The sequence below is a fragment of the Hylobates moloch genome, unplaced genomic scaffold (genome assembly GCF_009828535.3).
Source record: "Hylobates moloch isolate HMO894 unplaced genomic scaffold, HMol_V3 SCAFFOLD_4, whole genome shotgun sequence".
Taxonomy (NCBI): Eukaryota; Metazoa; Chordata; class Mammalia; order Primates; family Hylobatidae; genus Hylobates; species Hylobates moloch.
The window spans coordinates 49,513,663-49,536,807 of NW_026652279.1; the positions used below are offsets into that span (position 1 = coordinate 49,513,663).

Below are 23,145 nucleotides of genomic sequence, written 5' to 3' on the forward strand. Positions count from 1 at the left end.
CACAATCACCTCCTCACAAAAATATGGTAGCTATTGATAATTAGCCATACCGCTGTTTCCTGACACAGCCTCAGAATTACATTTAACTCAGCTCTTCAGACAGCCCTTCATATGATTTGGAATTGACATGCAAGATAACACCTAGTTACCTCACCTGTACTATGTCTCTGTTAAATTTAGGAATAGGACAATGGTGTATATTCTCACATCCATGATTAAAAATAATTCTGAAGGCTCTAGCTAATGCAATAAGGGGGAACATTTATACATATTTTAAAAGAAAAAATGGTTAGATTGATCACAACATTTTATATCATACAGAAAATTCAACAGAATTAATTGGTAAACAAAGTCAGCAAGACCCTTTAATAGCTTGATATAAGATAAAGTTATCCAAAACAATTGATGGTATTTTTATCAGCCAGCAATGACTAGCTAGAAAATATGAAAATTTGATTCTTTTTATATTGGTAAAAAGTTATAAAATATCAATGAATAAACTTAACAAATAGTTTGAACCTAAACATAGAAAATTATAAAAGTTATTAAGAAATATAAAATTTGAATAAGTTGAAGCATAGAAAAACTATTCTTCAGAAGTGCTAGAGTAATGGGAATTTATTATTTTTCCCTCTGAAGAGGAAAAGGCAGACCAGAGGATCTTGAGGCTTTCTAATGAATTAATCAGTGGATTAAATTCAATTATAATATACTGAGGGTTACAGAATCAAGCTAATGAATTAACAGACAGAGAATGATCAGTTAATTCAGGTAGGTTCCTCATGTACTAGTATTCATTGTGTATGTATACTTAGATTCCTAAAAGAAAATCCAACAAATATAATTTCCTCTAACATTATTTTTAATAAGTAATCCTAGTTTCAAGATTAAAGGTTATACTTAAGAAAATAATTTTAAACTTTTAGAGTCAAGATGTCTCAATAAACATTTTAGGAAGAAACCTGCCAGGACAGAATTTCATTAAAACAAGATACAGAGTAAATATAAATTTAATGTAAAAAGACTTTCTCTGTGACATGCCTTCATGTTTATATTATTAGTACCTTCAAGATAGTCATTATAAATATTTTCCTGACTTCACCATCACCTAACAAGTTATAATACCTAATCCAGGGCTTGATTGTTTCAAAGAACCTATGTCCATGATTTCTTCTTTCACGATTCAACAATGACTCTGCCTTTGTTACCATTTTCAGCCAGAACTAAAATAAAAAATAGACAACTTGTAATTTTCCATCTTTAGAAGGGAAAACTCAATAATGTAATAATGGCATTAATTTCACTAAATTAAACTTTATTACAATCCAAATCAAACAATGATAGAAGTTTTTTTTTGGTTTTAAATTTTCCTTCTCTCTCTCTCTTTTTTTTTTTTTTTGAGACGGAGTCTCACTCTGTCACCCAGGCTGGAGTGCAGTGGCCCAATCTCTGCTCACTGCAAGCTCTGCCCTTTGGGTTCTTGCTATTCTCTTGCCTCAGCCTCCCGAGTAGCTGGGACTACAGGCGCCCGCCACCACGCCTGGCTAATTTTTCATATTTTTAGTAGAGATGGGGTTTCACCGTGTTAGCCAGGAGGCTAACTCAATCTCCTGACCTCATGATCCACCCGCCTTGGCCTCCCAAAGTGCTGGGATTACAGGCGTGAGCCACCACGCCCAGCCCTCTCTCTGTCTTAGAAACAGTGTCTTGCTCTGTTGCCCAGGCTCTGGAGTACTCATGGCTCACTGCAGCCTCAACCTCCTGGGTTTAAGCAATTCTCCCACCTCAGCCTCCTAAGTAGCTGGTACTACAGGCATGTGCCTGCAAGCTAAGCCAATTTTTAAAATTGTTTGTAGAGACAGGGTCACATTATATTGCCTGGGCCAGCCCCGAACACCTGGGCTCAAGCAATCATCCCACGTCAGCCTCCCAAAGTGCTGGAATTATGGGTATGAGCCACCGTACCTATCTAAAATTTCATGACAATTTCAAAAGTTAAGCTAGAGAAATTAATGTGTGAGAACAGACAAGACAATTTTTTTAAGTGGAGAACTTTCTCTACCAGATAATTAAATGTTTTAATAGGTCTACCGTAATTAAAATACAACTGTTGTAATACAAGAATGCAAAGTAAGTCAAAGAAGCGCAAAGGGCACAGAACTAGTCGAAGTATGAATGACAATTTAATATATGATAAAAGTAGCATATCCACAATATTCTTTAGTATTAAAAACAAATATTTCAATTTTTACTTATTAACTAGAACTATGTCTGCTAAGAAGTTGTGGGCAAGTTCACGAAATCATCAGCTGATTTTCATTTCAACCCTCCAGAACCCATCTGAAACAACCTGACCTCTAAAGTGTGCTCTAGCCTCAATGGGGTGTGTGAAGCAGTACAAAGATGTCCATAGTAGGCTTTATAATACAATTGGATATAAGTTGGAGGAAGAAAAAGGACATGGGGTGGTAGTAATAATTTGCAATATTTTTCAGCTGAAATCAAGTGAAGTTGCCTCTCTATAAAAGTCACGGTACTGTCACAACATCTGATAACTTTTAACTCAGGTAAAATTTGTGCTGCTGTTGATGTTAAATTAATACTTTATATTTATTTCTTTTTAAAAATAGGTGAGTTAGTTGGAATGTCAGGAATATTTACTCTGGCCATTGTGGGACTTCTTTTAAATTCTACAAGTTTTAAAGCAGGAGTTGAAGAAACACTTCTTCTTGAGTAAGTGGGTAGCATATTTTGACTTTATTTCATACAATGGAAGCTATAATATTATAATAGTAACAATATCTACATCTACATGGTTGAAGTAAGATTTTCAAAGACTTGAAAACTGCCCAACTAAAAACCTTTCCTAGATTTTGTTTTTTCTTGCCTGTGTCTTTGAATCCTCCAATTTAAAGCAAATTCGTAACCTTACCTTGAGTCCATGTTGGTTCTCTTTCCCCACTCATTCCTCAAATCTCTGATTATCTCCTCAATAATTTCCCATATAAAATCTTGTACCTACTAGTAAGAGGGTGCCAAAAGTGCAGTAATTGAGAAGTAATATTTTAATATTTTAATGCAATATTTTAAAATTAAGTTTAATTAAGTTGAACTTAATGCAAGAAAAATCTAAAGATCAGTATTTTAAGGACAATGAGGTGCTGTGTAAAGCAAATCAGAAGAGTAAGCTGGGACATTTGAAGAGGATTAGCAGTGTTATAAAAGAAAGTATGACCAAGCTAAATGTAAGCAAGACTATGGGTGGAAAAGTGCAAATTGTGCCTTGCTCAAGGGAACTCATCTGAGGGGTGAGTAGTTATCAGCAAAAAGGAAGAGCACTTTCTGTAATGCTTCAATACGTAGGGTGGAAACTTGATCTGAACCACATAATGAAAACATATGTGTTAACAAAGGCCCTGAAAGTAAACCATGATTTTTAGAGTTTCGGGACAACGTTATAGAAGATAGAATTAATTCTAATGTAAAAAGCTTAGAAGATATAGGGTCTTATAGGATTCTGGAGCACTTCAATAAAATTCCATGCCAATTACAATGGAAGTAAATTGTACTTGCACTTAGGCAAAACTAAACGGACCACAGCTGAGGGAAGAATTTAAAATGCTACACAAGTATTAGTTATATATATGGGGAATGATTCTGAAGGTTTTCCTCTCCTTCTTGCTCCAACTGTAAGCTGGATCTTCAAATATATTACTTATGTTTATTCTTCATTCATTATAAGTTGTGATGTCTTTCTTGCCTGCATTCCTAGTACTATTGAGCCTACAATTGAAGTAGGTGATCTCTCTGTACCTCAAAGTGATTTCTAAATCATTCTATCTCCTACTTCCTTAAAAGAATCCAATTTTGAAGCTCGTGCCATCAGAATATACCATCTGCCTCTTGATTGTGATTATCTATAGAACTCAAGTCACATTTTCCATTTTGTGAAGATTTTAGTTCCTGTCTTACTGTGACTCTCCAATATTACTCTATCACCATTCTTAGTGTTGTCAATATTCATACAGTTAATTCTTCTACTCCCTCATCTTTCAATTCCTGGATCTTCTCTCCTTGTATAAGTATGTCCACCACTCCTCTTTAACCACCCACTCCCACAGTTGTACAAATAACTACTTCATAAACTCAATTGCAAGAATCTTACTGTCTAAAATATGGTATGTACCAACTTCTACTCTTGAAGATAGTGGAAATCTAAGATAGTAGTGTTAAATCCTACTAACATCTCAAAACAACCTGTAACAGGTCCATGTTAACTCTTTAACATAGAAGGTGTACCATCTCTCATCTTTTCACTAAACGCCCTCTAGTACCTAAATTCTCACAATTCTGCAACCATACTGAGACTAAAATTTATTGATTCTATGATCTTTTACTGACCCTCACCCATCTCATATTTTCAATTCCTCTTTATCCAGGTAATTTCTTTTGTGTAAAATAATTTAATAACTTTTCATTATTTTCAGCTACAAGTCAAAGTTGTTTGTAAATGTTTCATTCATTTTTTGGTAATCATTAGCACAATGATTCACATAGATAAACCTTGTAATAAAGATGTCAAATTAATTAATTATAAATATTTTTAATTTTTTCTGAATAATGCAGATTCTGGACTTTTCTATCACGTGTTGCTTTTCTCATGGTGTTTACTTTCTTTGGACTTCTAATTCCTGCACATACATATTTGTATATAAAATTCGTTGATATATACTATTCATTTAATATCTACTTCACACTGATTGTTTTAAGGTAAGAACATCATTAAAATTTTTCTATTTATAGATAATTGAGTAAGTTTGAAGATCATCTTTTAAATAACACAAAGATTTCTTACCTTAGATTGAAAAATTGACTGAAACTTTCCAAGGATCATCAGCAAATAAATGCTTTGTAATTTTTTTTGGCTTTTAACTAAATTTCAAAGCAATGCAAACTCTGTTTTTTTTAATTAGAAAAAAACACAATTAACATTTGACATATTTTGTCCAATGTTTTTGTAATGACATTTCATGAAGTTAAGTACCTATTATAAATAAAAATCTTGTTTATGCTCAATATTATATAACAAACAATTTTCTATTAATTAAAAACTATAGTTAGAAATTGCTCTTTAAAAATCATAGGGAAGCCCTCTTTGTAAACGTCTTTTTTTCTCAAATAATTTTTGTAGTTTCTCTTTCCACTGTTAAGAGATAGAAAGAAGTCTGTTCATGTAGCTGAAAAGGAGATAGCATAGAATGAGAAAAACCACCATAACTGGAGTCTCATAGTTCTTTAATCTCCATTACTCAAATGGTTAACAGTCTACTTCCATCTAGTTGAATTGTTGAAGTCAAGGCATCTAGTGCCAAGTAAAAGAAAATTATTTCCCAAATTATCAGATAAAATTAATGTAAAACATAGGAATGATATATGACTGAAGGAAAAATAATCTGGCCAATATTGGACCAATTCAGCAAGATTAAAATCTATAAACAAAAAGAAACAGAGAACATTTTCTCACTTATTCATTAGATTTGTTTTTATTTGGGTTGGGGATTCAGAATTTATGTACAAGACATCTTGAACTTTTCTTTTTCCTCCTGAAGGAGCACCACTCAAGGATGATGTAAAGTTACTATGCTACTCACCTAGTAGAAAGAAACAATAATACCATTCTCTTGGCATGTCTCTCTATGGAATACCTGCTGCTTTTCTTTGGTGTCATGTCAACAGTGTGTGAAAGATGTCTCATTTGTTTGAGAGTTAGGAATTCTACAGGGAGTAGATTAGAATAGAGTAGCATGAAATGGAAAGAAACTCATATGAAAGAATAACTTTGTAAAAATTGTTTTGTCTTTTAGATTTCTGACCCTTCTGTTAATAAGCCCTGTTTTGTCTCGAGTTGGTCATGCGTTCAGCTGGCGCTGGGTATTCATAATGGTCTGTAGTGAAACGAAAGGGATGCCTAATATAAACATGGCCCTTCTGCTTGCCTACTCTGATCTTTATTTTGGATCTGACAAAGAAAAATCTCAAGTAACAGAAGCTGTATTTTCTTATTTGAATATTGTATAAAACTATTACTGTGTATTTAAAATATATTTTTTTGAAGTGAGGTAGCTCAACTTCACTTGGGATGTAGGAGTGATTTGGCTATGATGGCAAGATTGGGGAGAGGAGGAACAACTGGCAACTTTTCTTCTCCCCATTCTAGCTTAGGAATTCCTACGTTTCTTCATACCCTAAAATAGGTTTATTACAAAGATCAAAGTAATTAAAACTTATCAATCATTTAAAATAGTACCTGGTATAAAATGTGCACTCAATAATGTTTTAATTATTTATTGCACTCAAGAGAAGTGAAAACTTTCTTATGATTGGCCCTATTGCCTTCTGTAACTTTCTGAGGCTCATTTAGTAATGCTATGAGCCAAAACATTTTAATTGTCAGGTAAAGCACTCTAAACAGTACCCTCAAACTCTGCTTAGCAGAAAATACAGGGCATAATTCTCCTTCTACCATGTGTCTGGGCAAGATAATTACAAGTATCTCTATAAGAAAATTTCTGTGCGATATCACACAGCATCTGATGCTTTTGTCATCTGGGTTTTTTTTTTTTTTAACAATAATTCCAAGTGTAAAAAGAGAAGTGGCAAGATAATCATTATGTGTCTACTTAAATAATACTCAGTCCAAATATTTAAAAAACTAATCTTTAAACTGCCTTTAAAATCAAAATTATCTAATATTGCATGACCTCTCCCTTCTGTCTATGTCTACATGCCCAAATAATCAAGATCAGTGTCATCACTATGCACCTGATCAGTGTGATGGCTAACCTTGCACACAGATCTAGGTTCTGAAATTTTTATCTTAGCTGCTATTTGCTGCATGGACATCAGCAAGTTTTTAATTTCCACCTCACCTCTTGTATCAGTTTCCTTACTCCAAAACAGACTTAATAGTATCAATGGTTTGCTGGTAAATATTTAACAAGTAACTTAAGTGTTGAGGTGAGAGAAACATTTTTTGTTTCTCATAATAATGCTTTGTGAAAGTAGTGTGCTAAGCCAGCCTAGCACACTACTTTCACAAAGCATTATTATGAGAAACAAAAAATGTACATAAAACACTTGGCACATTGTTTAGCATATAGCAATTGTACAATAAACACAAGCTCTGATGATGAAATTATAAGTGATGATATACTTTGCAGTAGTGTTTTAAAATAAAATTTTAGTAAGTAAAATCATTTAGTAAAATATCCTCACTAGAAGTAACTCCTTGAGAAGAAAGTAGCATCCCTTTTCTCAATTTAATCTAGCTGAACCCTACAGTTAATACTTACCCAGAGGCATTACAGTAAAGGGTTAAAAATACTAACATCAAAGACATACTGCCTTTTTAATTCTGTCTCTACTACTCATAAGTTATGTTATATTGGGAAAGTCACTGTGCCCTAGCTTCCCATCTGTGTAATTGTACAGTATTGGTAATTACCTCAGACAATTGCAGTGAAGATTAAATAAGCCTCGTATATTGTATTATAAGCCTGTTACATGTGTTAGCTCCTATTAATTTTAAACTATTAAACTAATTGAGTGGTCTTTTACCTAGAATGCAATTCACTTTAGATTGATTTAGGAACTTGATAAATATCGATTGAAAATAATCAATGATTGAAAAATATCAATGTCTGTGGAATTCTAGTGTTTACTATGATGAATAGTGGATATCAGACTTACTTTCCATAGTAAACAACTACAAAAATGTTTAAAATATATGAAGCAACTGATTTGGGGTATTGGATAAGGGACATTGCCTGGTTAGATCCTTCAGAGAAATGGAACACATAAGGAGAGTTCACATTCACTCTGATTTTTCTTCAAAAATGTTGCACAGAGAAGTGAAGGCCAAACAGGATGCAGTAAAGTTACTGGGCAGAAAATATCTATATGAGAGTTTAGGGCTACTTAAGTAGCTAGAATTTGGGGAGGCAGGGTATCATGGAGGGAAGAATTTTGTAGAAAAAGGAGCACCAGAAATTTAAATTTCCTTGGATCATTACTTCAATACTAATCAAAACAAGCAGAGATTTTGCAGGAGGAGCAGCAGAAAATTGCTGCTTGGGAGCTTTTGGCTGAATGGATATTGTAAAGGCCACACAGCTCTGGCAGATACTTGAGTTCTGACTAGCCATGGTGTATAAACCTCACTGAAAACCACATAGGTTAAGTTGTGAATCTAGAAAGACCGTGTCTTAGAAATAAGAATTATGCCCTAAAGAAATGTGTATTTTAGACCCATTTGAAGAAAGACTAGAATCATACCTTAGTAGGATAATGTGATCTGCCAGTAAATTAACTGCCTGACACAAAACTCGAAACTCTTTACAAGAAGAAAATGTAATCAAGACTCTCAAGAATGTAACATCCATAATATATAGCCTAAAATCTAATATTACTATGCATGTGAAGAAGCAGGAAAATGTGGTCTATTACTAAGGGAAAAAATTCTTCAATAGAAACAACCCAAAGATGACACAGATGTTGGAACTAGCAAAACTTTAAAAAATATACTCAAGAATCTAAAGAAAAAATGGACATAGGAAATGAGGATATGGGATATTTCAGTGAAGAAATTGAAACTATAAAAATTCTAGAAATAAGAAATATCCAAACTAAAAATTTTCATTATCAGCTTCATGGCAGATTGGACTGTGCAGAAGAAAAAAAATAAGTTCTAAGTTAATATGTTCTACAAGAGTGAGAAAATATATGAAGCAAAAACTGATAAACCTAAAGGGAGAAATAGATAAATTATAATTGGACACTTTAATACTCCTCTATATAACTCAACAAATTATAGAACAATTAGACAGAAAATCAGCAAAGATATGAAAGAATTGAAATCATCATCGACAAATAGGATCCAATTGATATTTATGGAAATTATATCAATTGATGCAGAAAAAGCATTTTACAATATGTAAAATCCATTCATGATAAAAACTTCAAAACATAAGAATAGAAGGGAATTTTCTAATGTTGATAGAGAACATCTGTAAAAAGTCTGTAGGTAACAACATAATAGTGAAAGACTGTTTTCCCTTTAAGATTTGGAACAATGTAAAAATGTCTCCTTTTTCTTTTTGTAAAACTTTTATTTTAGGTTCAGGGATACATGTGCAGGTTTGTTATATGGGTAAATTGCATGGCATGGAAGTTTGCTGTAGAGATCATCCTTTTTTTTTTAGATAGGTAAACTCATGTCACAGTGGTTTGTTGTACAGAATATTTCATATTCTGTACCAAGCCTAGTACCCAATAGTTATTTTTTTTCTGATCCTCTCCCTTCTCCCATCCTCCACCTTCAAGTAGTCTCCACTATCTGTTATTCCCTTCTTTGTGTCCATATGTTCTCATCATTTAGCTCCCACTTATAAGTAAGAACATGCGGTTTTCTGTTCCTGCGTTAGTTTACTAAAGATAATGGCCTCCAGCTCTGTCCATTTTCCTGCAGGACATGATCTCATTCTTTTTTGTGGCTGCATAATATTCTGATATGGTTTGGCTCTGTGTCCCCACCCAAATCTCATGTTGAATTGTAATTCCTAATGTTAGGGGAGGGACCTGGTGACTGGATCATGGGGGTGGATTTCCCCCTTACTGTTCTCACGATAGTGCGTGAGTTCTCATGAGATCTGGTTGTTTAAAAATGTGCAGCACTTCCCCTTTGACTCTCTCTCTCTCCTGCTCTGCCATGTGAAGATTTTGCCTGCTTTTCCCCTTTGCCTTCTGCTATGATTGTAAGTTTCCTGAGTCCTCCCCAGCCATGCTTCCTGTACACCCTGCAGAATCATGAGCCAATTAAACCTTTCTTCTTTATAAATTACCCAGTCTGGCCGGGTGTGGTGGCTCATGCCTGTAATCTCAGCACTTTAGGAGGCTGAAGTGGGTGCATCACTTGAGGTCAGGAGTTTGAGACCAGCCCAGCCAACATGATGAAACCCTGTCTCTGCTAAAAATACGAATACCTGTAAAACTAAAAATAAAAATACAAATAGCCTGTGTGGTGGTGTGCACCTGTAGTCCCAGATACTCAGGAGACCGAGACATGAGAATCTCTTGAACCCTAAAGGTGGAGGTTGCAGTGAGCCGAGATTGCACTGTTGCACTCCAGCCTGGGCGACAGAGTGAGGCTCCATCTCAGAAACAAAAACAAAAACAAAAAAACCCAAAAAACAAACAAAAAAACCCCACCCAAATTTCAGGTAGTTCTTGATAGCAATGTGAGACTGGACTAATACATATTCTGTGGTGTATATGTACATTTTCTTTATCCAATCTGCCATGGTGGGCATTTAGGTTAATTCCATATCTTTGCTATTTGTGAATAGTGCTGCAATGAGCATAGGCATGCAAGTGTCTTTATGGTAGAACAATTTATATTCTTTTGGGTATATATACACAGGAATGGGATTGCTGGGTCAAATGGTAATTCTGATTTTAGCTCTTTGAAGAATTGCCACACTGCTTTCCACAACAACTGAACTAACTTACACTCCCACTAACTGTAGAAGTGTTCAGTTTTCTCTGCAACCTTGCCAGCATCTGTTATTTTTTGACTTTTTAATAATAGCTATTCTGACTGGTGTGAGATGGTATCTCATAATGGTTTTGATTTGCATTACTCTAATGATCAATGATACTGAGCTTTTTAAAATATGCTTGTTAGCTGCATGTATGTCTTCTTTTGAAAACTGTCTGCTCATGTCCTTTACCTACTTTTAATGGGGTTGTTTTCCTGTAAATTTGTTTCAGTTCCTTATAAATGCTGGATATTAGACCTTTGTCAGATGCATAGTTGGCAAATATTTTCTCCCATTCTGTAGGTTTTATATTTACTCTGTTGATAGTTTCTTTTGCTGTGCAGAAACTCTTATGTTTAATTAGATCAATTTTATCAAGTTTTGCTTTTGTTGTGATTGCTTTTGGCGTCTTTGTCATGAAATCTTTGCCACTATCTATGTCCAGCATGGTATTGCCTAGGTGTCTTCCAGAGTTTTTATAGATTTGAGTCTTACATTTAAGTCTTTAATCTATCTTGAGTTGATTTTCTTATGTAGTGTAAGGAAAGGGTCCAGTTTCTACCTTCTGTATATGGCTAGCTAGTTATCCCAAAACCATTTATTGAATAGGGAGTCCTTTCCCTATTGCTTCTTTTTGACAGCGTTGTCAAAGATAAGATGGTTGTAGGTGTGTAGCCTTATTTCTGGGCCCTCTCTTCTACTCTGTTGGTATAAATGTCTGTTTTTGTACCAGTACCCATGCAGTTTTGATTACTGTAGCCCTGTTGGACATTCTGAAGTCAGGTAATGTGATGCCTCCAGCTTTGTTCTTTCTGCTTAGTATTACCTTGGCTATTTGGGCTCTTTTTGGTTCCATATGAATTTTAAAATAGATTTTTCTAGCTCTGTGAATGTCATTGTTAGTTTGATAGGAATAGCATTCAATTTGTAAATTCTTTGGGGCAGTATGTCCATTTTAATGATATTGATTCTTCCTATCCATGAACATGGATTATTTTCCATTCATTTGTGTCATCTCTGATCTCATTGGGCAGCATTTTGTAATTCTCATTGTAGAGATTTTTTACCTCACTGGTTAGCTATATTCTTAGGTATTATTTGGGCAATTATGAATAGGATTGAATTCCTGATTTGGCTCTTGGCTTGGTTGGGGGTGGTGCATAAGAATGCTGATGAATTTTGTATGATGATTTTGTATCCTGAAACTTTGCTGAAGCTGTTTACCAGTTGATGGAGATTTAGGCCAACTATGGGATTGTCTAGATACAGAATCATGTTATCTGCAAATAAGGATAATTTGACTTCTTTTCCTATTTGGATGCACTTTATTTCTTTCTCTTGCCTGATTGACTTGGCCAGGACTTCCAATACTATATTGAGTAGGACTGGTGAGAGAGGGCATCCTTGTCTTGTGCCAGTATTCAAGAAGAATGCATCTAGCCTTTGCCTACTCAGTATGATATTGGCTGTGGGTTTGTCATAAAGGGCTCTTATTATTTTGAGGTATGGTCCTTCGATACCTAGTAGATTGAGAGTTTTTAACAGGAAGAGATGTTGAATTTTATCAAAGTCTTTTCTGCATCTATGGAGATCATCATATAGTTTTTTTTAACTTCTGATCAATCACATTTATTGATTTGCATATATTGAACCAACCTTGCATCCCAATCAAGCCTACTTGATTATGGTGGCTTAGCTTTTCCATGTGCTGCTGGATATTGGTTTACTAGTATTTTCTTGAGGATTTTTGCATCAATGTTCATCAAGAATATTGGCCTCAAGTTTTCTTTTTTGTTGTTTCGCTGTCAGGTTTTGATATTAGGATGATGCTAGCCTCATAGAATGATTTGGGGAGGAGTTTTTCCTCCTCTGTTTTTTGGAATCGTTTAAGTAGAAATGGTACCAACTCTTCTTTGTGTATCTGGTAGAATTAGGCTGTGAATTTGTCTGGTCCATGGCTTTTTTTGGTTGGTCTATTTGTTACTGATTCAATTTGGGAACTCATTACTGGCCTGTTCAGGGAAACACTTTCTTCCTGGTTGAGGCTTGGAAAGATGTATGTGTCTAGGAACTTATCCATCTCTTCTAGGTTTTCTAGTTTGTGTGCATAGGGGTATTCATAGTAGTCTCTGATGGTTATTTGTATTTTTGTGGGGTCAGTGGTAGCGTACACTTTGTCATTTCTAATTGGGCTTATTTGAATGTTCTCTTCTTTATTAGTCTAGCTAGAAGCTTATCTGTCTTATTAATGTTTTCAAAAATAAAAAGAACCACTGCATCCATTGATCTTTTGAATGATTTGTGTGTGTGTGTGTTTTGATCTCCTCGGTTCAGCTCTGATTTTGGTTATTTCTTATCTTCTGCTAGCTTTGGGGTTGGTTTGCTTTTGCTTCTCTAGTTCTTTTAGTTGTGATTTTAGATTGTTAATTTGAGATCTTTCTTTTTGATTTGGGCATTTCGTGATATAAATTTCTCTCTTGACATTGCCTTAGCTGTGTCCCAGAAATTCTGGTATGTTGTCTTTTTGTTCATATTAGTTTTGAAGAACTTCTTGATTTCTGCCTTTATTTTATTATTTACCCAAAACTCATTAAGAAGCAGGTTGTTTAATTTCCATATAATTGGACAGTTTTGAGTAGTTTTTTAGCCTTAATTTCTGTTTTTATTGTGCTGTGATCTCAGTGTGTTCAGTATGATTTTTTTCTATTGCATTTGCTGAGGATTGTTTTATGCTTGATTGTGTGGTTGATTTTAGACTTTTTGCCATGTGGTGATGAGAAGAATGTACATTCTGTTGTTTTTTGATGGAAAATTCTACAGAGGTCCGTAAGGTCCATTTGGTCCAATGCTGAGTTCAGATCCTGAATATCTTTGTTCATTTTCTGCCTTAATGATATGTTTACTACTGTCCGTGGAGTGTGAAAGTCTCCCACTATTCTTGTGTGGGAGTATAAATCTCTTTGTAGGTCTCTAAGAACTTGGTTTATGAATCTCAGTGCTCCTCTGTTAGGTGCATTAATATTTAGTATAGTTAGGTCTTCTTATTGAATTGAACCCTTTACCATTATGTAATGCCCTTCTTTGTGTTTTTAAAAACTTTGTTGTTTTAAAGTCTGTTTTGTCTGCAAATAGGGTTGTTTAACTCCTGCTTTTTTTTGTTTTCCGTTTGCTTGGAAAATATTTTATTTTGAGCCTATGGGTGTCGCTGCAGATGAGAGGGGTCTCTCGAAGACAGCACACCATTGGCTCTTGGTTCTTTATCCAGCTTGCTGCTCTCTATCTTTTAAATGGGGCATTTAACCCATTTATAGTCAAGGTTATTATTGATATGTGTGGATTTGATCTTGCCATTGTGTTGTTAGCTGGTTATTATGTCAGTTTGTTTGTATAGTTGCTTTATTGTGTCACTAGTCTGTGTATTTATGTGTGTTTTTGTGTTGGCTGTCAGCGATCTTTCCTTTCTATATTTAGTGCTTCTTTCCAGATCTCTTGTAAGGCAAGTCTGTTGGTAACCAACTCCTTCAGTATTTGCTTATCTGAAATAAAAAAATTTTTATTTCATGTTCACTTAGGAAGCTTAGTTTGGCTGGATATGAAATTATTGGTTGAAGATTTTTTGTCTAAGAATGTTGAATATAAGCCCCCAGTCACTTCTGGCTTGTAGGATTTCTACTGAGAGATCCACTGTTAGCCTGATGGGGTTCCTTGTGTAAGTGACCTGCCCTTTCTCTCTAGCTGCCTTTAATTTTCTTTTCTTCATTTTGACATTGTAAAATCTGATGATTGTGTGTCTTGGGGATGATCTTCTTGTATAGAAGCTTGCAAGGGTTCTCTGTATTTCCTGAATTTGACTGTTGGCCTCTCTAGCAAGTTTGGAGAAGTTTCATGAACAACTTTCTGAAATATGTCTTTTAAGTTATTTGCTTTCTCCTCATTCCTTGCAGGGATGCCAATAATTTGTAGTTTTACCTCTTTACATAATCCCATATTTTTCAGAAGTTTTGTTTAACCTTTTTCATTCCTTTTTCATTTTTATCTGACTGTCTTATTTCATGGATCAAGCCTTCAAGTTCCAAGATTCTTTCCTCATCTTGGTTTATTCTGCTGTTAATATTGGAGATAACCTTGTGGAATTTTTGTAGTGTGCTTTTCAGCTCTATCAGATCAGATCTGTGTATCATTTTATTGTGATTCTTAGCTTCCTTGGATTGGTTTTGCCATTCTTCCGAATCTTGATGATATTCATTACTATCCACATTCTGAAGTCTATTTCTGTTATCTCAGCCAACTCACTCTGGTTAAGAACCCATGTTGGAGAACTAGTGTGGACATTTGGAGGACATAAGACACTCTGGCCATTTGAGTTAACAGAGTTCTTGCATTGGTTCTTTCTCATCTCTGTGTTTGGGTGTCCCTTTAACTGTGGTGCAGATTGAGTGCAGTCAGTAGACTTCTTTTCTGAATGTTTTCACTGGGCCAAGGCTTTGTGCAGAGTCTTTATTTGTAAATGACTTATTGTCTTTGGTTTCACAGGGCGGATATGTTAGTGAGGTATTTTTGGTATTGAAACTTTGGGGTATGAACCAGTAGGTGGTGGTTAGGTATTGTGGTCAGTTGGTGGGCTCTTGCTTGGTCACATGGCTCCCCTACATTTCCTCACAGTTGCAGCCATGTTGTCTGTCAATGCCCTGAACATGTGGTCTCCTTTCCTACTTGCGTGCTGGCTGTAGATCACAAATTGGCACTCCAAGGCTGCCTACCACAGCTCTTGTGTGATCTCACTGTCGCCTTCCCCAACTTGGAGGCAACAGTGGAAAGGACCTTAGCAGTGGTTGTGGATGAAGGTCTTTTGCCTGTCTGCTGGGGGCTCCACCCCAGAGAGATGCAGGTGAGTAATCATTCAGTGCAATTGTCCAGAATGTGGGATCTGTGCTGTAGGCCCAAGCTTAGTCAGGAGATATGGGTTTAAGGGCCCACATAACAGTCTGGTTACTTTTTCATAAGGATGCTGTGGTATGCTGGCAGTCATCTCCAGTCCCTAGTCTCCTCAGATTTTCCAGGACCTGAAGGTATCACTAGTGATGGCTGTGAAACAGAAAAATGGTGGCCTGCCCTCCCCCTCCCTTTGTGAGCTCCAGCCCAGGGAGGTACAGACATTTTGCCAGCCTGAACATACCAGCAGGAGGTGGCTGGAGTCTCCACTTGGTAGATCCCGCCTACTGCAGAGGAATGGGATCATGGACCCACTTAAAAAAGCAGTCTGGCCTATTTTCCCAAGGGCAGCAGTGCTTTGCTGGCAGTTCATTCCAGTCCCTGGTCACCTTGGACTCTCCAAAGCCTGAAGGCAACAATGGCTAAGGCTACTAAACAGCAACGATGGCAGTCCACTCCACCTTCTGAGAGCTCCATCCCAGAGAGTTTTGAAATTGCTGCTAACCAGAAAACATCAGCAGGGGTGGCTGGAGACCCCAATCAGGATATCCCACCAAGTGAGAAGGATCAAAATCAGGAACCTGCATAAAAAGGCATTCTGGCTGCTTTTTCATAGAGCATTTGTGCTGTTCTGGGGGTCTGCTTGAACCTCCAGTTGCTCCACACTCTCCAAAGCCTAAAGGCCACCATGCTTAAGTTGAGAAACAGCAAAGATGGTGGCCTACCTCTCCCTCTGGTAGCCCCATCCCAGGGAGGTTGGAAACTGCTGCTGACCAGAAAACACTGGTGGGGGTGGTCGTAGACTGCGGTCAGGAAATTCTGCCTGGTGAAGAGAACTAGGACCTGGGACCCATGAGAAAATGCAATCTGGCTGTTTATGCAAGAGCAGCTGCACTGTTCTGGGGGACCTTTCCAGTCCCTAGTCATCTCAGAATCCCTAGAGTTCAAAGGCAACAAAAGATGGTGGCCCATCCCTCCCACAGGGACCTCCATCCCAGGGAGGCTGGGAACAACTGCAATCCAGAAAACACTGGCTAGGGTGACTGGAGAGCCCAGTCTGCAGTCTGACATGCAGAGCTACATGGAATATTAGCAGATCAGCCACTCATATGGAGCCCTGGGCACTTTAGATACCTGGGCTTCCCAGCAAAAGTGGCAGCAATTTGAGCAAAGTAGGGGGTTAGACCCCTGTCCATACCTCTAGGAAAGAAGATGATTCAGGGGGCTGACCCAAGAGTTTCAAAGATCCATGGGAGAAGCATGGATACCCAGAATCACTCATTCACTCACCCGCCCAGAGAGGAGAAGCAGGATCATGGACCTGCGTAAAAAAGCAAGCCAGCTACTCTTCCATAGGGCAGCTGCACTAAAGGCAGCAATGGCTAAGGCTATGAAACAGCAAAGATGATGGCTTGCACCTCCCTCTCAGAGCTTGGTCTCAGGGAGGTATAATGCTGCTACTGGTGGATGACTGAAGTTTCAAGCAGTGGGTCTTATCCCGGGAGATGCCATGAGAGTGATGCCTGTAGACCATTGCTACTCAGGCCCCCTGGATCACCTCCTTTCCTAGAGTACATTCAGGAGTCTAATCTCTGACTTTGCTGAAGTTGCAGCCACTTTTGCTGGGAACCCCAAGTATCTAAAGCACCTAGGGCTCCATGTGTGCCTGGATGGCTGCTCTGCTAAGACTCCATGTTAGACTGAAGGCCCTGATGGAGTCGGTTCATGAGGGGATTTCCTGACCTGAGGGTTGCAGACATCCATGGGAGAAGAATGGGTGTCCGGAATCAGTCACTCACCCATCACTTCCCTGTGTAGGGGAGGCTCCCCTGACTCTGTGTCACTCCTAGGTGGGTGGTCATCCTGCCTTGATTTTTCTTGTTCTCTGTGGGTCAAGTTTTTTGCTTTATGAATCCCAATGTGTGTACCTGGATGTTCCAGCTGAAAATGCTGTATTTACTCACCCCTTCTATTTCTCTCCATGATAGAGGTGCATACTAGCTGCTTCTAGCCAGCCATCTTGGTCAGTTTCCCAATCTTGTTCTTTTTATGACTGCATAGTATTCCATGGTGTATATCTACCACATTTTCTTTACCTAGTCTACAATTGTGGGCATTTTGCTTGATTTAATGTATTTACTCTTGTGAATAGTGCTGTGATGAACATACACATGCATAAGTCTTTATAGTAGAACAATTTCTATTCTCTTAGATATATACCCAGTAATGGGATTGCTGGGTGAAATGGTAGTTCCAAGTTCTTTGAGAAGTCACCAAACTGCTTTCCACTGTGGATGCCCTAATTTACATTTCCACCAGCAGTATATAACTGTCCCTTTTTCTCTGCAAACTTGCCAGCACCTGTTATTTCTTGACTTTTTAGTAATAGCCAGTCTGACTGGTGTGAGGTGGCATCTCATTGTGGTTTTGATTTGCACTTCTCTGGTGATAGCGATTTTCACATGTTTCATGTGTGTGTTGGCCATCTATGTGTCTACGTTCTTCTTTTTTGAGTTGTAAAAAACCATAGAAACAACAGGTGCTGGAGAGGATGTGGAGAAATAGGAACACTTTTACACTGTTGGTGGGACTGTAAACTAGTTCAACCATTGTGGAAGTCGGTGTGGTGATTCCTCAGGGATCTAGAACTAGAAATACCATTTGACCCAGCCATCCCATTGCTGGGTATATACCCAAAGGATTATAATACATGCTGCTATAAAGACACATGCACACGTACATTTATTGCGGCACTATTCACAATAGCAAAGACTCAGAACCAACTCAAATGTCCAACAATGATAGACTGGATTAAGAAAATGTGGCACATATACACAGTGGAATACTATGCAGCCGTAAAAAAGGATGAATTCATGTCCTTTGTAGGGACATGGATGAAGCTGGAAAACATCATTCTCAGTAAACTATCGCAAGGACAAAAAACCAAACACCACATGTTCTCACTCATAGGTGGGAATTGAACAATGAGAACACATGGACACAGGAAGGGGAACATCACACTCTGGGGCCTGTTGTGGGGTGGGGTGAGGGGGGAGGGATAGCATTAGGAGATATACCTAATGCTAAATGACGAGTTAATGGGTGCAGCACACCAACATGGCACATGTATACATATGTAACAAACCTGCACATTGTGCACATGTACCCTAAAACCTAAAGTATAATAAAAAGAAAACCATAGAAAACATCAATGAAACCAGAAGTTGGTTATTTGAAACAATAAATAAGAGCGATAGGTTGCTAGCTAGACTAATATAGAATAAAAGAGACTATCCAAATAAACACAATCAGAAATGACTTAGAAGACATTACCACCAACCCCACAGAAATACAAGAATCCCTCAGAAACTGTTGTGAACACCTCTGCACACAAACTAGAAAATCTACAAGAAATAGACAAATTATTGGAAACAACAAACTCCCAAGATTAAACCAGGAATAAATTGAAACCCTGAACAGACTAATATCAAGTTCCAAAATTGATTCTGCATCTAATAACCTACCAAGCAGAAAAAGCCCAAACAAATTCATAGCTGAATTGTACTATATAGATAAAGAGCTGGTACCATTTCTACTAAAACTATTCCAAAAAATTGAGAATAGACTCCTGTCCAACTTATACTATGAGGCCAGCATCATCCTAATACCAAAACCTGGCAGAGCTAGCAGAGACACAACAGAAAAATAAAACTTCGGGCCAATATCCTTGAAGAATATAGATGCAAAAATCCTCAACAAAATACTGACAAACCCAATCCAGCAACAAATCAAAAAGCTAATCTACCCGTGATCTAGTAGGCTTTATCCTTTGGATGCCAGGTAGATTCAATACATACAAGTAAGTAAATGTGATTCAGCACATAAACAGAACTAAAAACTAGAATCATGTGATTACTTCAATAGATGCAGAAAAGGCTTTTGATGAAATCCAACATTACTTCATATTCAAAACCCTTAAAAATCTAGACATTGAAGGAAGATACCTCAAAATAAGAAGAGCCCTCTATGACAAGTCCACAGCCAACATCATACAGAATCAGCAAAAGCTGGAAGCATTCCCCTTGAGGGCTGGAACAAAACAAGGATGCCCATTTTCACCATTCCTATTCAACACAGTTCTGAGAGTCCTAGGCAGAGCAATCAGGCAAGAGAAAGAAATAAAAGGCACCTAAATAAGAAGAGATTAAGTAAAACTATCTCTGTATGCAGAAGATATGATTTTATACATAGAAAACTTTTTGTGAAATAGAGTTTGAAGAAAACTACTTTAATCTGATAGAGGGGATTTATTTAAAAAGAAAAAGTTAAAAACTTAATGATAAGTGACACTTAATGGTTGAATACTGAATACTTTCCCCTAAGTTTCAAATAAGGGCAAATATATCTGCTTTCTTCATTTTTGTGGAACATTATGCTCAATGTCCTACCTCAGGCAATAGGGAGAAAAAAGGCACACAAATTGGTAGATACTAAATAACCAGTAGAACTCATAAGTGAATTTAGCAAAATCATGAAATTCATGTTCAGTATACAAAACTAAATTATATTTTTATATACTAGCAACAAACAGAAAAATGAAGTAAAGAACATAATAATAGCATCAAAAACATGTCATAGTAACAAAAATAATGAAATACATATGTATCAGTTATCATTATCTATGGCTATGTAAAAAATTGTCCCAAAATTCAGTGGCTTGAAACAAGAAACATTTATTATCTCAGTTTCTGTGAGTCAGGAATATGAGTTTAAATTAACTGAGTGCCTCTGATTGTTTCTCTCATAAACTTGCATTTAAGCATAAATTGGGAGTGCAGCCATCAAAAGGCTCAACTGGGGCTAGAGAATCTGCTTCTAAGCTGATTGTGTGGTTTTGTTGACAAGATTCAGTTGTTTGAAGGCAGTGAACTAAGGGCTTTAGTTTCTTGTTGACTCTTGGCCAGAAGCCTCCTTGTCATTTGGACCTCTCCATAGGTCAGCTTGCAATATGGTAGCTGGCTACTCTCAGAATGAATAAGCAAGAGGCTAGAGAGAGCAAACCCTCAAGACAGAAGCCACGGTCTTTTTACAACCTAATTTTGAAAGTCACTTCCCATTACTTCTTCATATTCTATTTATTAGAAGTGAGTCAATATGTCTAGTCCATATTTAAGATGACTAAGTATCTAATATCAACAGTATATTTCAGCGTGTGAGACACACACACACACACACACACACACACTCAGAGTAAACTGAGTACCACTTTACATTTTCTCTTCCAGAGTGAGATGTATGCAGTATGTGGCCATGTTTGCTAACATACTCATTCTTGACAAAATTCTGATATTATAAAATGTATATGGTTAATATTTGGGCTTGTCACCTGACTTCTAAGAGCTGCTTCTGTCACAGAATTAGGCATTCACTTAACAAAGTAGGAATTTGAGCACAACCTTGTCCACAAGACATTTTAAATATCCATTTAGCCCGGTGTAGTTAGTAGGTGGATGGACGCCACTTTCATAAGTTGAGCTTGAGCTCACTACTCAATTGTGCAGCTTAATATGCTGAGTAGGGACACTCCCCTATGGGTTGTCTTTATATCACCATCTTTCTAAGCCCAGAGATGTCATAAGTGACAAGAAAAGTGATAAAATTGAGAAATGGGTGTCACTGCTTCATTTGGAACACGTTATTAACTATGGTTGAAGGATCAAATAAAATAGTAGTTTTATATTTCAACACAAATTGCTATAAGCAGTCCTTGATGTTTTTTTGATGGTATAAGCTGGAAAGCCTCAAATCTAAGAGGGCTTTCCACCCTGGATATAAAATAGATGTTGCCTATTGCTGTGCTTATAAATGTAAAAGGAAGTTGAGGACACTTTTGCAAATGCCAGAATGTAAGATTCATTCAATGTGCTCCCTGGGCCTTTAAAGCATGCATTGACAGGATTTGCTTATTTTCTAAAATTAGCTTCATTCAATATTTATTATTCTCGTTTTCCTCTCTGAGAATGAACTCTGTATAAAATAAGCTTCTGCCTATTTGCATGTATCCTCCAAACCCAATCTAACAGGATGTGTTCATTTTAAAAACAAGAGGGGAAAAGACCAGAGTTTTCAGGAGAAAACTGGAGGAACATGGGGACGAAACCTCAGAAATCAGCTATTCTCAGCAGCTTCCTGGTTAACAACCTTGATGCTGCCTCTAGTCTTTGTCTGTATTCTTCTGCATTTAACCTTCGGATTGTAAGCCTTTTCTGGCAAGCTTTTCTTCTTTTTTTTTAAGCTGTTTTCCTGAAACTTTCTACGAATGGCTATGGCACCATTAATGCTGCTGAATATCTTTAAACTCTTAGCACAGGCAAGTGTGTAGCTTAAGGCCATTACTGGTGAGGAAACCAGGTGTTCTCTGTGCCTTTTTTCTTTCTGTGAAGTAATTTAAGGACATCTAAAAAATTAGATTTTAAAAAGTTATCATCTTGGTACAACACCGTGTGCATATACACTTGGAAGCTTAAAAAGGTGTTTTGTCTGGAACTTAGAAGCAGCTCTAAATCTAGTAGGGCAGACTTTCTAACATACCTAGTTTTATTTATTGGCTTTGCTGGAGTATGATAGGAAAATGACGACTCTTTACCCAGCTCTGGTATTGCTCATAACTTACCAAGAAGCTAATACTAAACTTGGAAAATTGTTTAAGTACATTTTATCAAGCAGTCTGGATTTTGTTTTTTAATATGGTTTTTAATGGATATCTGAAAACTGAAGGAAACTTTAAAGGTTTTTTAATGGTGCAGGTGAAGGTGCCAGTTGCTATTTGGTATCACACTCTACAAAAGCTTAATTACTTTACTTGATGCTGGTTGCTAAGCAGTGATTGTACAGAACATAAGCCTACTGGGTGCCTTTACAAGCCAGAGGCTGATGCTGCACTCTTGATGTCATGTGAGGAAATAATGCACATGCTCTAATTGCTCACCAGGAAATAAACCTAGAAACAGAAAATGAAGAACAAAAAGGTTGCTTGAAATAAAACATGATCAATATGACCGTACTTTGAAACATTTCAGGAAGGTTGCTTCTTGTCAAACTTGCCTGGCAGAGTTTGTTCAAAACTTGTATTTAATAAATGAACACCTGACTTACAAAAAAAAAAAAAAAAGATGGCTAAGTATCGAGAGATGGATACCTTTGAGAGCCAACTTAGAGGCTTCTTTCCAAAATATGCAAAACTTGTGCACTGAAAACAACATGGCATTGTTGAGGTAAATTTTTAAAAACCTACATAAAATATATATTCCAATCATGGATTTGAAGACTTGGAATTATTAGGATGTCACTATACTCATTGCAATTCCAATCCCAGAAGATTTGGAAATAGATACCCAAAATCTAAACTCCATATAGAAATACAGAAGACTGAGGATAGCCCTAATAATTTTGAAAAGGAAGAACCAAATTTAAGGACTTATACTACCTGATATCAGGACTTACTATAAAAATACAGTAATTCAGTAGCATGCTGGCATAAGAATAAAAAAAGATGAATGGAATATAATAAAGAATTCAAAAAAGACTCACATTTATATGGTGAATTGGTTTTTGACAC

The 23,145-nt window shown here is 36.8% G+C and overlaps 1 protein-coding gene across 1 annotated transcript in view; it reads left to right on the forward strand.

Annotated features, from left to right (window-relative positions):
- The window catches only part of SLC9C1 (solute carrier family 9 member C1), a 175,937-nt gene that overhangs the window by 19,714 nt on the left and 133,078 nt on the right, over positions 1–23,145 (forward strand). The window contains 3 exon segments of the mRNA XM_032755066.2: positions 2,631–2,733; positions 4,627–4,770; positions 5,865–6,039. Of these exon segments, the coding sequence (XP_032610957.1) occupies positions 2,631–2,733; positions 4,627–4,770; positions 5,865–6,039 (422 nt within the window).